The 18,198-nt window shown below is 43.3% G+C and overlaps 1 protein-coding gene across 4 annotated transcripts; it reads right to left on the minus strand.

The window, feature by feature from the left end:
- Positions 1–134: 134 nt before the first annotated feature.
- On the minus strand, positions 135–8,941 carry LOC109199619 (uncharacterized). 4 transcript variants are annotated; one of them, XM_025905874.1, is made up of 11 exons: positions 8,788–8,941; positions 8,444–8,493; positions 7,736–7,833; positions 4,265–4,306; positions 3,853–4,128; positions 3,542–3,772; positions 3,219–3,446; positions 2,822–2,890; positions 2,633–2,662; positions 2,508–2,549; positions 135–471 (listed from the first exon to the last, which is right to left on the minus strand). In XM_025905874.1, exons 1-11 carry the CDS (start codon positions 8,815–8,817, stop codon positions 272–274), a joined length of 1,296 nt encoding a protein of 431 aa, XP_025761659.1. In that variant the 5' UTR covers positions 8,818–8,941; the 3' UTR covers positions 135–271. The 4 variants fall into 4 exon arrangements, with proteins under 4 accessions (XP_025761659.1, XP_019210495.1, XP_019210497.1 ...); XM_019354950.2 differs by having other exon boundaries at positions 138–471; positions 3,542–3,778; positions 8,788–8,938; XM_025905875.1 differs by lacking the exon at positions 135–471 and adding an exon at positions 526–769 and having other exon boundaries at positions 3,542–3,778; positions 8,788–8,936.
- Between the last annotated feature and the right edge of the window lie 9,257 nt (positions 8,942–18,198).

The following is an 18,198-nucleotide window of genomic DNA, read 5'->3' on the forward strand; positions in this document are numbered from 1 at the left end:
CATTTAAATAAAAAACTTATTGGTGTATTTCTTTAATTCATGTTGGCACTCCCGACCCTCCATAAATGTGGCTGCAGCAGCTGCTCCATCATAAACATTCCTGGCTGTGGGACAGTGGGAGGAGAAGTCAGGTTACAACAAATGTGAACAACTGTGAGCTGATGTGGAGCAGTCCAGTGGAAGAGTTTGAAGAAGAAGTTAAAGACCAGTGAAGTCTTTACCAGCAGTTAAAATCATCATCTGCAGCTTAAACACTAACAGGCTCCGCAGCTCAGAAGGCATGCTCAGTGGTGACATCATCATACTCTCTGTCCAATCCCTGACCTCCTCCATCACGCTGGGTCATCTCCATGGAGACGGCTGGTTTGTTTTTCCTGCTCCAGCAGATGGACAGCAGCAGACCGGTGGAGATGCAGTACGGACAGAAGACCACTAGATGGCAGAAGAGTCTGAGCTCAGAGGGAGGAGGAGCTGAAGGAAGCAGAGAGGAGGAGTCAGGAGTATAAAATCTTCTGCTTCTAAACATGCTTTTGTTTCAGTGCACACACAGCTGGACACAATTTGTCACACACTTTGAATTGTACGTCATTGTTGCTGCAGAGTAGTTTGTGTTTAACAGACACTGTAATCACACATGAATTATTTCATGCTTACACAGTAATAACCTGTTATCTATGTGCAGCTCTGACCTTTGACCCTAAGTTTCCAAGTCAGATGATCCAAACTTGTGGATGTGGGGGTTCCACTGTTACTGTGGACCATCAGAGTTTTAGATCAGAGAAAAAAGAAACTCCCATCATGGATCAGGTCTCAGCAGGAGAGGAACCTGAGTGCAGTAGATACTACTGTGACTGCTGCAGATATCAGTGTGTATTGATCAGCTGAAGAGAGCACAGTGGTGCAGTGGTCAGCACTGTCCCCTCACAGCAAGGAGGTTGATTTTAGCCCCAGCTGGGTGATTTCTGTCCGGTATGTTCTAGAGATGGACCGATCCGATATTACGTATCAGCATCGGTCTGATACTGACCTAAATTACTGGATCGGATATCGGAGAGAAATAAAAAATGTGATCCGATCCATGAAATATCACAAAAGCACCTCAGAAAACTCACGACATGGCGTAACTCAGCTCATAACCTTAGCACGTCGGAGCAGTATGCATCACGTGATAGAGCGGCTGTGGCGTGTGAGACCTTATCACAGGGGTCCCCAATCTCAGTCCAGCTCTGTGCATTCAATCATCATCATCATCATCGTTTCTTTATATAGCACTTTAAAAACACACAAAGCTGACCAAAGTGCTGAACAATAGAAATATAATAGATACCATAAGAATAATAAATACGATAAAATAATAAACATAGCGAAAACAATAAAATACAAGTCAGTCAACCACTGAGTCAAAAACAAGCGAATAAAAATGTGTTTTCAATCTGGATTTAAAAACCAGCACTGATGTCGACTGCATAAAGTGAAGAGGAAGATTATTCCAAAGCTTAGGAGCCAGGATAGAGAACGCTCAGTCTCCTCTCAGTTTCAGCCGTGATTTGGGGACTGAGAGCAACAGCTGCTCAGCTGACCGGAGCGAATGAGTGGGGACAAAGGGCTTCAGCAAATCAGACATATATGCAGGTGCCAGACCATTTAAAGATTTAAAAACCAATAAAAGAACTTTAAAATGAATCCTAAATTCAATTGGAAGCCAGTGCAGGGAGGCCAGGACCGGAGTAATGTGCTCAAATTTCCTTCTACCAGATAAAAACCGTGCCGCAGCTACTGTACTAGTTGCAGGCGTGTCAGAGTGCCCGGTCCAACCCCTATTAGAAGGGAGTTACAATAATCCAGGCGTGAGGTTATAAAAGCGTGGATAACAGTCTCCAAGTCACGCCTTGAAAGAAAAGGTTTAACCTTCGACAGACGCCTGAGTTGATAGAATGACGATTTCATCACCCCATTCACGTGTCCATCAAAGGTAAGTGCAGAGTCGATTTTTAACCCAAGATTGGTAATCGAGCTCTTCAGGTGAGGAGTCAGAGTAGCAAGGTCAACATCAGGGATATCAGAGGAACGATTCAGGTCGAACAGAATTGCTTCCGTTTTACGTTCATTAAAATTTAAAAGGTTTTGAGCCATCCATGACTTAACATCACTAAGGCAATCAAGCAAGAGTCTAATTGGGGAGCTATCAGAATGACTGAAAGGAAAATAAAGCTGGCAATCATCAGCATATAAATGAAATGAAACTTTGTGTTTACGAAAGATCGCACCCAGTGACAGGAGATACAATGAAAACAGTAATGGCCCAAGGTGGTAAACACTGTGCAGTGCTGACAGCTGACAAGACGGTAGAAAGAAAAAGAAAGCCTCCTGATTAAGGAGCAGAGTGTGGTAACAATATTTTTAAGTGCAGCAGTAATGAAGGAGGACTCTGTCTGTGGCTCTTCCTCCAGAGGACTTTTCTCCCTCCTCCTTCATTTATTAGTGTTTGTTCTTCATCCTCTACTCACCTGCAGGAACAGCCAGAGCAGACAGCAGCAGCACACACACACCTGCAACAGGACAGAGGTCACTAAAGGTCACCAAAGGTCAGAGGTCATGATGAGGACAGACAGGTGTAGGAACATCAGCTCACCTGCAGCAGTCAGCAGAAACAGGCCTGAAACTGAAGAACACACTGATCAGAGATCAAATGGTCACATGACCAAAGAGAAGCATTCAGACTGCAGTGATTGGTTACTGTTCCCACACATCAATAACCCACAGCGCCCTCCAGTGGTGGAAACACAGATAATACATGTGGAGAAACATGAAGGAGACTCACAGCAGAGGCAGACGCTCCGTCTCAGACAGCCGTCACCTCCACAGCTCCACAGGTCTGCTCCCCCACCTCCTACATCACACAGAGAAACATCAGCACAGGAGGAGTAATGGTGCACATCAAACTCATGTGATGGTTCCTGCTGACAGCGTGATGGTGTTTGTTAGACAGTAGGAAGTGCTGTGAACTTGTTGTTCCTGCAGACACATGAGTGGAAGGAAACCTGGGACCAGCTGAGTGTGTGATGTGTAAACACAACTCCTCTGTGTTCAAACGCACAAACATTATTGTTCCAACTCATCCTGCAGCAGCTTTTAAAAGAGTTGATGGGAGCGCGGCTGCTCTCGTCAGCTTTAAGGGATAAAGGAACAAGACTTTTACTTCTGTGCAGGTTTCTCACCTTTTAGTTTACTGCAGAGGAACCGAACTCCACCCAGAACCAGAACCAGGAGAACCCCAGAGACCAGACCTGCTACAACTGGGACCAGGAGAGAGGGTGGAGGAGGAGGAGGAGGAGAAGAACAGGGAGGACACGTAAGACCAGTTTCTACAGGAGGAGCAAAGTTTGTGGAGGTGCTTGGAGGAGGAGGACAGTGAGGAGGAGGAGGATGGATGATTTTGAGAGGATCTGCAGGAGAGATGATGAAGATGGTTCAGTCAGTTTATTATCAGGTCACAATGTTACATCAGCTTTTAAACAGGAAGTGATGTCAGTGTTCTGACCTCTGACCCTCAGAGAGCTCTGAGGAGACTTTCCACCCTCATCAGTAGAACATGAGTAGAGACCTTCATCAGCCTGCGTGATGTTAGTGATGATGTGCTCTGGTTTATGACCAACAGAACTTCCTTTGATGAAGAAATAAGCTTTGACTGTGGCACCATTCCTCTGTCTGCAGCGCAGAATGACATCACTTCCTGTCCTCACAGGAAGTGCAGGGATCTCCAGGATGACAGCTTTATCTGACCATCAGAGACAAACAGAGTTAATGAGAGCAGAGTGACACAGAGACAGAGACACAGCTGGAACATCTCACCTGTAGTGTCTGATTGCACACTGAAGGAGACTCTGTCACTCTGCTGTCCAGAGGAGTCCTCACACCAGAAGGTTTCATTGGGAGCAGAAAGATCCACAACACAGTAGGAACCAAGAAGCCTCCCAAAGCCTGGAGCTGCTCCACAGTCCTCAGTGAGTCCTCCTCTGGTCCTCTTCACTGTCCATCCATCAGCTGTCTGTCCATCATCAACACAACTCAGATACACTGAAGATCCTCTGAAGAACTGCTGAAGGTTTGGACCGACAGACAAAGACACTGGAGGACACACACACACACACACACACACACACACACACACACACACACACACACACACACACACACACACAGAGTAAATGTATTTGTGTTCTTGTTGGAGTCTCACTGATTGTTTTCACTTCCATCAACTCACCTGCAGAAACAGTCGGTGCAGACAGCAGCAGCACACACACACCTGCAACAGGAGGTCAGAGGTCACTAAAGGTCAGAGGTCACAAACAGGCAGACCACAGTCTGGACCCAGACCCTGTCAGATCCAAACCAACAACCAAATCAGATTTTCCAGCCTGCAGTCAGCTGATGTGACTAACGTGGACCTGAAGCTTGTAAGAGGTGACCTTCCACCACTGAGACGAGTTTCTCAGCTTTGACTCTGAGCATCGTCACCATGTTTGGCTCCACACACTAAAGCAGTTTTCTCCACAGTCGACATAATCACAGCTAAATATGGTTCCCAGCTCATCAGTGAGCTCCTCCACATGTGTGTGAGGCTCTGAGTCAGCCAGGGTTAAAATCCTGGCAGCACAAGCTGGAGCTCAGTTTACTCACAGAGCAGAAACGTGCAAAAGCACAGGAGAGTGGAAACTGTGGTTGAGATGTGTTACCAGTGTCACTGAGACACAGTCAGTGTGTGAAACAGAAAAGGGGAAATTCAAGTTCTTTCTCTTTATCTCCCTTTGAACATGCATCACATTGTATTAAAGAAGAAAGTGTACTTTATTGATCCCCGTGGGGAAATTCCTCTCTGCATTTAACCCATTCACTCAGTGAAGCAGTGGTCAGCCTTTGGGCGCCCGGGGAGCAGTAGGGACGGTACCTTGCTCAGGGGTACCTCAGGGTAGCTGTTCAGGGGAATCGAACCCCCGACCTTCCGATCATGGGGCCACCACTCTACCTACTGAGCTATCCCTTCCCCTATGTTAAAATGGAGCATTATGCATATGAACAGTCTTACATATGTGTTTACTTCAATGTTGCATCTACACATCTGTATCTGTGTGTTTATGTTTGATCCTCTGGACTTCAGCTTCAAGACACGACCTCTTTAAACTTTAAACTACAGCACGGCAGGAGAGATCAGTGAGATGCTACAAGCAGCAGTGGCCTCCATGGAGAAGGAGACTAGAGGCCAAGGTCAAAGTATCACGGAGGGAGGTTGAAGTGGTCTTGAGCAGCAGTTCTCCAGGGTTTATGATCAGCATTCAAGTTTTTTCTTTGGACATATTTGGTTGTTTTCTCACTGGTTTCCAGTCGAGTGGAAGTCAGCAGGAAGTCACATGTAGTTAGTAGGATTAGCATCATATTCAGAACAGGGTGCTCTCTGTGGCCTGTGCTGAGCTCTTTAAGGTGGATGGAAGAGTCAGCATTGTACCTACCCCCATCACTCCCAAGACAGATGGTTTAAAAGGTGAGTGAAAAGTGACAGCAGTAATACAGAGATGCTATTTCCTGAGGAGTTTGTACTTTTCCCCGTATTTACATTAATATTCCTATTTTCCCTTAAAGGAAATCTCCTCCAGGAAGGCTGTAGTCTTGTCTGTGAAACGGTGACATTTGTTCTAAAGACCAATCACATACATAACAGTGGTATAGTCAGGCTGCCACACTGAATGTAGTCAAAGGGATGTTTTTTAATGAAACTAGTTTATGGTTTAATCACCAGGCGTTGTGGTGCCGCCATTTTTTCTGGAATATGTTGAGCAAGCCTGGAGAAGCTTCAGCTCAAGAGATTATTGTTGTCACTGCTGTGGATCTTTACCTGATACACTGACTCAGTGAGTAAATGTTTACTCTTATTCAAACTGTTTTTGTGCCTTCTCTCAGTTTAGCACCAGGTTTATGAACTTGCTAGCTAGCTAGTGTTAGCCTAGCGTTGCTGCTGCCTCTGGGCTCATGTTACTTAAAAATTAACCCACAGCTTTAAAAACATTATATAAAATCTCTCAGTGAAGTTTTCTGTTGATTGTTTGAAATAGAAACGTGAGCAGATACCAGATAAGAGCCCAGCTGTTAGGGGCGGGGCTTGTTTTCAGCCCACTTTTATAATATATGAACTGCATCTTCTTAACCTCTGTATTTATTTTAATTCTTTGTGGCAGCTTTTCACATGACATCAAACTCTTACACGTCTAGAAAAGGAGCTGTTGGACAGAAAGACATCAGCTGAGTGGGAAGTATTTTGGTTACAGTTTACTTCCCACAATATATTAGTAACTGTCACATTTATATTAATCTGAACTTTAATCATACTTTAGATCATAACTGTTTTACTTGCTGTTTCCTTTATGCTTTGGTTTCCTGTCTTCTGTTGTTAGACCTGAGATGTGACTGCTCTGTGCTGTTGCTGATGACTCCAGTTAATCCTACAAGACATGCTGTGTAAGTAAACAAACAACAACAGTTTGGTCTGCATTTATTCAAAGCTCATATCCCACAGGCTTAGTTTAGAGGGTCCACACTGTCTGCACTGTATATAGTGAAGTCTGCAAGTTTTTGAACAGTGAAATTTGTTTTGTGTCCAAATTATTCTATTTTTAAAATTATGCTTTCATGACATTATTGTGTGTCGGGTGGTGGTCAGAGCTATCAGTGAATGTCACCTCTCTGGTGGGGGTGGAGCCTGAGATTGAGTCTAAACTGAGGTCTGTTCAATACCAAAATGCTGGAAAACATGTTTTAAGAAAGCAAATAAGTTGTTGTTCTAAAACATGATTGTTTGCTTGCAGGACACCAGCAGAGATGAGTCCTCTGTCACAGATGGTTGGTCAGTGACCTGCAGGTCGAAGGTCATTGCATCTCCAGCCCACATCCACTGCCACTGTACTGAAGGGAAGTTAAAGACTTTCTGCTGCACTTACATTTGGATCAGCTCGATCTATGACAGTCATTCAGGCAGTGATGCCTGGACTGCAAACAAGCATCCTTAAAATATTACAACACACCAGCTCCTGTGTTTGAATGTAAAACAAATGTGTTGTTTGATCTGGAGACTGAACAATAAATACATTTTATTTTGATTATAGAAGTAATGTAACTACAAACAAACTTAATAAACTAATAATAAGAATAATTAAATCTGAGACGTTGTTTCATTGTAAGATTATAACAATGATGACAGTATAACTGTTGTTGTTCAGCAGAACAGTGTCCAGGATGTTGGCTGTTGTTTTACATTTCAAAATAAAAGTTGGGCTGATTTAAACACCATTACAAGAAGTGTTGTTAATTATTCTCTTTGAATCACATTTGCATTCAGTGTTATATTAATATAAGTTACTACAAGTTGTTTAATGTAGCAGAACTTGACATGTTTGTCAGTGGGTGAACAATCAGTGTTACACAATCATCAAGTTATTCTTAGAACTGTGCACTTAATGAATAAGTTGTCCTAATATAGTCATCTTAAGCTTTACTCTGTTTTTTTGAGGCAACAAGTTTATTAGTTTTTTTAGTTCTGGGAGCTAATTAGATTTCACAGTGTGGATTTAGTGTCTGTGTCTCTGTCCTGCATCACAGTTTCCCACATTCCCGGCTGTGTGTAGCAGAGGTTCCATTCAGTTTAATGCTGATGAATAAATGAGCAGCAGCTCTGAGTTTGACTCACCGAGGAGCAGAGAGACACACGGAGTCTTCATCGTGTCTGGATGACGACTGAACATCAGTCTGAGCAGCAGCGAGACGCCTTCAGCTTCATCACTTCCCCTTTAACAAGTTTAACACATGAAGTGTTTCACTGGCTGAACTCCATGTGGCCACACTGTGTGGTTGGTGAGGGCGGGGCTGACTTTACTGCGCCGCAGCCTGTAGTTATCATGTACCAAGCTAAAGTTCATCATTGTCCCAGCATACACACACTCAGGAAAAGGACAAAGCCCACCATCAGAACCATTAACACCTTTTCTGAGGAAGCTCTGGCTCAGCTGCACGACTGTTTTGCGCTCACAGAGTGTCTCTGAACAGGACGACCTAGAGACTCACACAACCGCAGTGCTGGGTTACATCAAACACTGCATGGACACTGTCACCACGGAAAAGTGCGACAAACCGTAAACCCTGGATGACAAGTAAGGTTCAGGCATGTTAAAGGCAACTCTACATACAAATCTGGGGACCAGGACATGTACAGCAGAGCAAGAGCAGACCTTAAAAAAGGCGTCAGAGCAGCAAAACTGGACATTTCAAACAAGTTATCAGATCTCCTCTCTGATAACGACTCCAGGAAGGTATGGGAGGGCCTGAAACACATCACCAACTACAAAGGCAACGGGACAAATACAGATAACATGGACATCTCATTAGCAGAGGAACTTCCACTTCGAGAGAACTGCAGACACCCCCACCATGCACACTGCCCACAGCCTCCTGTGAGCACAGCAAACACACATTTAGCCTCCAAGAACAGCAGGTTCACTGTGTTCAGAGCAATAAACTGCCTCCCATAGGAGCTCAGTTTGAGTTCTGTTTTTCTTCCTCTTGTACCTGATGTGGGTAATTTCCTTTGTTTTTCCTACCATTCCACCTCTCTGACCTGTCTTCACTATGTGAATGTTTGTGCTGTGTATGTGTGGTTGGTAGGGGTCCAGTTTCACTGCAAGTAATTGTACATGTAACATGCAACATGTAAACTTTGCATGTGACAATAAAGATTGACTTTACCACAGGGGTGTGTGCTGAGTCCTCTCCCATACACCATCTACACCAGTGACTGCACCCCCATGCATCATCAACATCATCATCAAATCTGACAGCAGGTGTTTCCACTTCCTCTTTATTTAAGTCCTCTGTTTTGTTCAGTGTCAGCTCGTCTGTTCTCCTCCTACCACGTCATGTCAGGATTAAGCCTTTCACGATGCTCAGGTTATATTCATGTTCATGTTCTTCAGAGGTTTTCTCACATACCTGTGCAGAGTTGTGTTCATGTCACTGTTTAATAGTCAGTCATTCCAGTTTAGGCTTTAATTTAGTTTTGTTCCCGTTCGCTTTGTGTTATCAGCCACAATAAAAGGCTGGCTTTGTGTTTAAAACTTCAGCTGCTCTCTCTAGTGTCTGTTTGTGGGTCCATCCCACTGTTACCCCGCCATGACAGAGGTTTAGTTAAAGCTTTATGGACACTGTGTGTGGAGTCCCTAATGTGGGATCTGTACATGTGATCAGCAGTATATTCTCCACACTACAGTGGAGACTATGTCTGCTGAGAAAATGTTTTTAAAAACACAGTTTCTCTCATGTTTCACATACAGATAAATAATTTATGACACACCTCCAAATTTCTTTGTCCATTAACTATAAAAAGAAAACACCAGCTGGCACAAACTTGTCACTTATAATTAATTTAAAAAATGCAAAATAAATAAATAATTAAACCAATATGTGAGGAGTCTAATAAGTCACCCTGATCTGTGACTGAAATTGCTGTTTTACCCGAGTGACTCTGAACTAAGCAGGAGGCTCAGTTATGATGTCACATGAAAAAATGATTTGCAGTGGTAAGAAGATGAAAACAGGAACAAAAGAGAAAAGGAGGACGTGCCACAACAAAAATAGATGATTACTGAGGAAGGAAACAGCACAGAGCTGAGTGACAGCGCTACTTAGATGTTCTTTTAGATTATTGTAGGGTCGGCTTTAACTGTTGTTGTGATTTGCTGCTGTATAAATTGAATTAAATTGAATCGTTGCCTCTAAACCCAGACAGTCTGCTGGAGCAGACATTTTCCTCATGTTAGGGTACCTGGGTCGTTGATGCAGTGGTTTCAGTTTTGTACCTTTTTATTGGTGTTCTTATCTTAGTTTGTTTTTGTGAAGGTTTCGGTTTCTGTTTTGCATTTCTAATTTGTCCCCAGTTCTTCTTGATGTTTGATTATGTAGTTCTCAGGTTTGGGTTTCTCTATTCTGTGTCCAGTCAGTGTGTGTCTGCCCTGTTCCCACGTCTCTGTTACAGTGCCTGCTTGTGAGTCTGTGTCTATAAGTTCAGTCTGTTTCCTGTTTTATTTTGAAGGTCCATGTCTTATGTTAATGTATCTGGTTTTGCTTCCCCTGTTTCGTTAGGCCTGATCTGCCCCAGCTGTGTTTCCCTCCTGTTACTCATTCCCTGATTGCTCCTCTGTGTATTTAAGCCCTGTGTTTCTCTGTGTCCGTGTCGCCATCTGCCCTCAGCTTGCTGTGTGTTCTGTCTGCGTGAGCTTATTTTGTAGTCCTAGTTTTGTTACCCTTTTGAGTTCAGCATTAAAGCTGTTTTGAGTTCACGTTTCGTTCCCTGAGTCTGCATTTTGGGTCCACCATTCCTGCCTGCACACAGCCCTCACATGACACCTCAAGGCTCAGAATATATAAATTGTAGTTGTTGTGGAAAATCTGGACCCAAAACAGCATTTATTAAACACAAAATAAACCTTTATTATTAGAGATAGTAAATCCAGATGGCTGAAGAAGGAAGGGTTAAAATCAGGTAATACTTGAGGCAAACACTTAGGTAGTTAAACAGTCCGAGTACAACAAGAATTAAGGAAAACTGAGGGCTTAACTGCACATAAGCGAGTCAGGAAAAGACACATAGTTTGGAAAAACAAGGCACAGGAAAACAGGATATAAAAATAAGACAGGAAACATCAAATATCAAACAGGAAACTGGGTACAAAACCCAGGATCATGACACTAATGCAGATATCTTCATTCTTGATTCAAATCTCAGTTTTATCTCATATGAGGAAATGAAAACATTAAATATAATGACAGGTCTCAGGCACACTGTGGTATTTTGGTTGTTTCTTGAACATGTATGCTGCATGAGGTCATGCAACAATCATGCATGACCTGCCGGATACACGATGGACGGGTGGCATAACTGGAGGGTCGTGTGCCTGGAGGGACTGTATTGAGGACACTGAAGACACCTGCCTGTTCTGAACCATGATAACAGGGTTCTTGCTGATCAGAGCTGGCTTGGCCCTGGCTTATCGAAGATTAAAGAAAGCGGAACCGGCTGTTCAAACCCCCACAAGGCTGCCCGCTGGGATTGAAACGATTGGACGAGTCGTGAGTTCTCAAAATGGGCTCATTGAGTGCAGCACGGATAAGATCTTGGGGAAGTTTACGGCTGCCGTGAACACTCAGAATAACACCTCTGAGTGCAAGCTGGATCACATCTTGGAGAAGCTCTCGGCGGTCGTGAGTTCTCAGAATTTATTCTTTGAGCACAAGAATGACAACATCACGGAGCGTAAGGTTGATAACATCATGGAGAAGCTCACGGCTCTCCAACAGGAGATTGAAAGACCAGTGTCGGACTGTTAGAACAGCTTTGAAATTCACATGAGTTGTTCGCACTAAAGTAAAAGCCACCATCACTTCATGCAGCTACCACTTCGGCGCCAGCTGTGGTCTCAAGGCTGCAGCTGAACAACAACACAATGATAACAGACTGTGCATAGACTGTTCTTCCTATCTTACGTAAGGCCACCTGGGTTGACTGTTTACTTAGCCTGGCAGGGCGAAGGACACTGTCTCAGCTAAACTGTGGACACACACACATATATACACACAGACATATATACACATACAGATATACACTCATCCCCCCTCCACTTCCAAACGCCTTCGACGCTTATTCCCTTATTCCCTGTTGCTTCTCATGCATTTCTTTGGTGTATTAAGAGTTTTCCATGTGCTATGTGCAGAGGTGTTTTTTCTGTTCTCAAACTGATCTCCCTGTTGGAGCTCAGTCTGGGTGGAGTTAATTTTTTTCTCGTTGTCTCTCCTGATGTTGTGGATGTTATTTTCCACTGTTCGGTTCCGGGTCGCTGCTCGTGTGGCTGACCGGCCAGCTACCCAGCCTGACCTGTCTCCCCAATGTGATGTTTGTGTTTTGTATGTACCGACCGTACACACAGGCAAGGCCAGTCTCTCAATTGCCCCTCAGGGATAAATAAACTTGTCTGAATCTGAATTTCACAAGCCTCCCACTTCCGGCCTTCTTGGCCTTCGAGGACACGCCCACGTAGACCACGAAGGCCGCCTCCTCCAAGGATGCAGACCCTGAATTGGGGCACGCCAAGAGGCTTCAGTTTTCAGGCCCCATCTTATCTTAATGACCTTGTAGTACCATATCACCCTATTAGAGCACTTCGCTCTCGCTCTGCAGGCCTACTTGTTGTTCCTGAGTATTTAAAAGTAGAATGGGAGGCAGAGCCTTCAGTTTTCAGGCCCCTCTTCTGTGGAACCAGCTTCCAGTTTGGATTCGGGAGACAGACACTATCTCTAAAATTAGACTTCAAACTTTCCTTTTTGCTAAAGCATATAGTTAGGGCTGGACCAACTCTGTGGAGATGGACAAGTCTGTGATGCTTCAGTGTTCAGCTATTTGAACTTAACAGATGAATTAAATGGATCAATCACTCTTACTGGCCTCAGCAGTGAAGGCCCTCCATCAGGACCTGGGTGGTGTAAATCCATGTTCTTTGTTTCTCAGTGTAAAAGGTTTAAATGCTGTGACGTTTTGTTGTTTTAGGATTTCAGTTTAAAAACAGTTTACAGTGGCTTGCAAAAGTATTCGGCCCCCTTGAACTTCTTGAATGGCCCAGTCAAAGTCCAGATCTAAATCCAGTCTAGAATCTGTGGCAAGATCTGAAAACTGCTGTTCACAAACGCTGTCCATCTAATCTGACTGAGCTGGAGCTGTTTTGCAAAGAAGAATGGGCAAAGATTTCAGTCTGTAGATGCGCAAAGCTGGTAGAGACATACCCTAAAAGACTGGCAGTTGTAAGTGCAGCAAAACGTGGTTCTACAAAGTATTGACTCAAGGGGCTGAATAATTACTCCTCTTTCGAACCATCTGTCCTCTCTGTCCAAAATGTGAACGTCGGCATCCTCGAAAGAGTGACCTTTGACCTTTAGATGCAGATGGACAGCTGAGTCTTGTCCCGTGGAGGTGGCTCTTCTATGTTGTGCCATGCGTTCATGAAGTGGCTGTTTGGTTTCTCCGATGTAGAGTTCTGGGCATTCCTCGCTGCACTGTACAGCAAACACCACGTTGTTGAGTTTGTGTTTCGGAGTTTTGTCTTTGAGATGAACCAGTTTCTGTCTGAGTGTGTTGCTGGGATGTCGTGCTTGGAGAAAACTCTCCTGAGCTTCTCTGATACACCGGCTACATAGGGGATGACAATGTTGCTGTGTCTGTCTTTCTTATCCTCCCTCGCTGGTGTCTGATCTTCTTTTCTGTGCATCTTTGCTGACTTTATAAATGCCCAATTAGGATAATCACATGTTTTAAGTGCTTCCTTTACATGTGTGTGTTCCTTATTTTCCCCTTCAGGCTTAGAGGGAACATGTCATCCCAGCCAAACCAAACTCCAAACCAAGTCAAACTTTCTGTTTTGGGATTAGTCAAGAATGTGTTTACTGACCCGTGTCAGGGTTGATTCTCAGTCTTCTAGAGGCCCCAAGAAACAAGCCCATCAAAGCCTCATCAGGAAGTTATGATCACACAGTTTATGACATTACAAAAAATAAAACTACATTTTTTATTTGTTTGTTTCCATGTTCATGAATTAATCTCAGTTTGTCTGAAGGCTAGTTTTTATTTTGTATTTTAGTTGACTCCTTTCAGTGCTCCATTCAAGGCCCACATTTCCTGCAGCACATTGACACCAATCATAAACTGATTAGGTTTGTTTTTGCATTACAACACTGCACGACTAACGTAACTCTGAATACTTTTATCATTACAGAATTTTCTTTCACTTGTCTTTTCAACAGAGACGTCTTCTTTAGTGACGTTTGGCAGCATAGATGCTTCTCTAGGAGGTCTTGAGTTTTTTCTGGATCAGAGGATTTGGATTTGCTCACTTTGCCTTCATGTGAGCAATGCTCTGTTAAATTTATTCTGAAGTTAGTCTCATGATTTCTGTTTGCCATTTTTAAACATGGAATTATCAGGATTTGTTCAGTGCTGTAATTTGCAAGTGTGTCAGTCTGTTGTTTGAATAGTTTTTGTGTATTCTGTTGTTTGAATACTTATTTCAAAATCTCATATGGTGCAGAGCCTGCTGAGGTGATGTTCACTGTGAGAGGATGTGGAAGCTTTATTAGTGGAAAAGCACAACCAGAGGTGCTAAAGCTCTTAAGATCAAACTGACAGAACATTATTGTTATTTCATCAGGACTGGCTCCAGTTGAATTGCTGTTTGGCTGTTCTTTGTCAGTCTGCGATTGACCTTTGAGAACTTTTCTGTATTTTTCAAATGTAGAATTGAGCATCGATGGAGGGAGGTTTGAACAGGTGTGACATATTTATTATGATGTACTACACAGCTTGGAGGAAGATGGATTTCTCATCATCTCAGATAATCTTCATCTCTTCTGTGCCCAGCACTCCTTCCTCCCAAGTCTCAAGGTGGATTTGTTCTCTGTTGTCTCGAATGATCATCCCATTAGGACCGAGCATTTCCCCAAACCAGCTGTGGGAACTGTGGATGCTGCAGCAGCCTGTTGGGATTCAGAGATTCTTTTATTGCTGCCATATAACCTGCCTTATGATAAATGCATTAAGAACATGTTTTATAGTATTATTTTATCAGTAATATTTCTTACAGGGTTCATATTGCATTAAATATGTTTGTCATCATATTGACCTTTCTATTCACAGGTAGAGTTCATTTTATACACATTGCATATCTGTGCTGATTTGGAGTTGATGTTCCATCCAAGAGGGTTTTAAGCTTCACTGGTGAGAGTGTCCAGGTGATACATGTTGAGGGAAGATGAGAACATAGCAGGTTAATTGCATGCATGCTTACAATACACATAAATCTAGCAACAGGCCTGAGCAAAGGCCCAAATGTCTTCTGCTTTTCTTTGAGACCTGCTGCAAAGTCAGTCTCCTTAGTGATTGGTGACGAGGGTCAATTATTAGCCCTTAGAGACCCTGAAGCTTGAAGTTATTACCTTAAAAGGCAAGTGTTATAGAAAAGAGAAGTTATATGTCTGTTTATGGTTCGTGTCCCTATGGGAAGCATAGGGACATGCGCGATGGTGAGATTGGGAGCTCCGCTCATGCTTATTGGGAACTAGGTAAAGGCTATTCCACAACACAACACGCGTACCTTAGCCGCCAGACGTAAGAGACATGTTCTGGCCAAAAGTGGGACCCAGGGTACACATGCTTATGATCCTCGCCTGAACTCACCGACTTGGATAGACTCCATAGGAGTGCCCAGGGGAGTTCCAGACGAGTACAAGCTGGTAAATCCGGTAGCTGCAGGATTTGAAAGTGTATTCCTTTGGGTAACACCTAATAAGAATGTTGATCGCATTAACTATGTTCATTACAACTTGCTGAGACTCTCTAACCTAACCAGGGACGCCATGGTGGGGTTCGCAGAACAATTGGGTGCGAGTTCGCTGATGGGAGTGCAAAATCGAATGGCCCTTGACATGTTGTTGGCAGAGAAGGGAGGCGTGTGTGCCATGTTCGGAGACATGTGCTGCACCTTTATTCCCAATAATACTGCCCCAGATGGCTCAGTAACCCGAGCTCTGGAAGGCCTGAAAACTTTGTCCAAAACCATGCATGAGCACTCAGGTATCGAAAACCCTCTGGCGTCCTGGATGACATCTGTGTTTGGACAATGGAAAGGTGTGGTTATGTCAGTGATATGCTCCTTGGCTGTACTTTTGGGAATACTGGTCATCGCTGGTTGTTGTATCATTCCTTGTGTCAGAGGATTGTTGGTAAAGGTAATGGCGAGGGTTGCGAACCCTGGCTGGGGGGAAGCCATCTACCAGATGAACTTAGAACCCATAGAGTGGGGCAGGGAGTGATACAACACGAAGTATGGTGACATTCCTTGTTGGAATGTCAAAAGAGGGAATGTTGGGATTTAGAGATTCTTTTATTGCTGCCATATAATCTGCCTTATGATAAATGCATTAAGAACATGTTTTACAGTATTATTTTATCAGTAATATTTCTTACAGGGTTCATATTGCATTGAATATGTTTGTCATCACATTGACCTTTCTATTCACAGGTAGAGTTCATTTTATACACATTGCATATCTGTGCTGATTTGGAGTTGATGTTCTATCCAAGAGGGTTTTAAGCTTCACTGGTGAGAGTGTCCAGGAGATACATGTTGAGGGAAGATGAGAACATAGCAGGTTAATTGCATGCATGCTTACAATACACATAAATCTAGCAGCAGGCCTGAGCGAAGGCCCAAGTGTCTTCTGCTTTTCTTTGAGACCTGCTGCAAAGTCAGTCTCCTTAGTGATTGTTGACGAGGGTCAATCATTAGCCCTTAGAGACGCTGAAGCTTGAAGTTATTACCTTAAAAGGCAGGTGTCATAGAAAAGAGAAGTTATATGTCTGTTTATAGTTATTAAGATGTACATGATGTACCCTTGTCTGTAAACAATGTATTTTTGATCTGTATTTAACGTGTACGTGGGGGCGTAATCCTCTATGGTATATAACGTGCATCCAGTGTATTTTTGTCAGAGGAAACAAGGCATATGCTGATGGTTCTTCTCCTGTGTTAATAAACTCATCGTTTGATTGCACTTTTCTGGAGCCTCCGTCGTTTGTTGTTCTGGTCTCCAATTGATTGATCTCGGTTCAAGCCCATCAGAGAGCCACAGAGATCTGAGGAAAATGAGGCAGTTGAGTAATAATGGCAATGATTTTCTTTTCTTGACTCTTCTATGTTTTGAAAACCGTTTACACATGCTTCTTGATGTCAGGAAATCCAAATTGAGGGCATTGATTGGGAGAGCTCAGGGCCGTCATACCCACCCAGGTGTTTTGGTGGCAGAAATGGAGTCTCCACTGAAGGCTGAAGATATCGAATCTCTACGCCTTGACATTGATCCCCTTGTGCCGTCATCTAGTTTTGGAAGAGACATTTACTGGACCACACTCTCACATGCTCTGTACCTACATCACCATCCCTGATAGTCGCAGCTTGGCCCATCACAGGGTGAAATTATAAGAACGTCTTATTTTACCAAGTCCTCTCTCGGGTTTCTAAATTATTTATGGCATTGAGATAGTTTTTTAAATAATCTCTTCTTCTGAAATATAAGAACCTCTCCTGCTTTTAATGGCACTTTTCATTTACTTCCTGTTGCATTCTCGTCCCAAATAGATGCTGACAAGCTGACACAGTCACATGGAAGAGGGAAAGAAATCTGACAAAACTGTTTTTAATGATTTCATTGAACCTAATGTCTAACAATGAAAAATGTATAAAATAAATAAAGATGAAAGTAACATGTGTCTTCTTTAGTTTTCTGTTTTACTAATACTCCATTGATCAGATGTCTGGCTGGATGATCAGGCTCCTAAACATGATGAAATGACCACAGTGGGAGGCCTTTGTCATCACATGCTTGAACTCATCACATGTTTGCATATGCTGAACAGGCAGTGGGACTGTATCACTACATGCTGTGACTGTTGGGTAGCAAACTGCATGAACACCATACTGAATATGACAGGTGTGGTTGAACTGCACGGACACTCTGAAGCTTCTCTTCTGGCAGGACAGGAGTGTGGCCTTGTCCTGTGAGCCGCTGTGAGGATGTACTTGGGGAAAGGACAACTGGACTGTCACCGGCCTCAGGCTCTTCACCTTTTTAAAGACAAAGCAGTCATTTAGATAGAAGATTGGATCGTGTTTACCTGTAACTGCACAAAGAGAGATTAAAAATGTAATTATTGACAAACACTCGTAGTGTAATCTACAGCTGTGGCCAAACATTTAGAGAATAACAAGTGTTGCTTTTCACACAGCTTTAGATCTTTTTGTCAGATGTTTTCTGAAGGATAGAAACATCTAAGTTTCTACAGCATGTGATTGATTATATTTGCTCAGCTCTGTGTTCTAATTGTAGCTGATGAGAAATGACTGAACCATCCTAGTGACGGTTCTGGATCTTAGACTGTAGGATCCACAGGATCTACAGGACTGAAGAGTATCTGCTGCATTTACTCAAAGAGCTTCTGATGGTCCCGTTCAACTCTTCCAGGTTCCCATCCCAGTGCTGAGTGAATGATCTGTATTCCTCACT

The sequence above is a fragment of the Oreochromis niloticus genome, linkage group LG3, assembly GCF_001858045.2.
Source record: "Oreochromis niloticus isolate F11D_XX linkage group LG3, O_niloticus_UMD_NMBU, whole genome shotgun sequence".
Lineage (NCBI taxonomy): Eukaryota > Metazoa > Chordata > Actinopteri > Cichliformes > Cichlidae > Oreochromis > Oreochromis niloticus.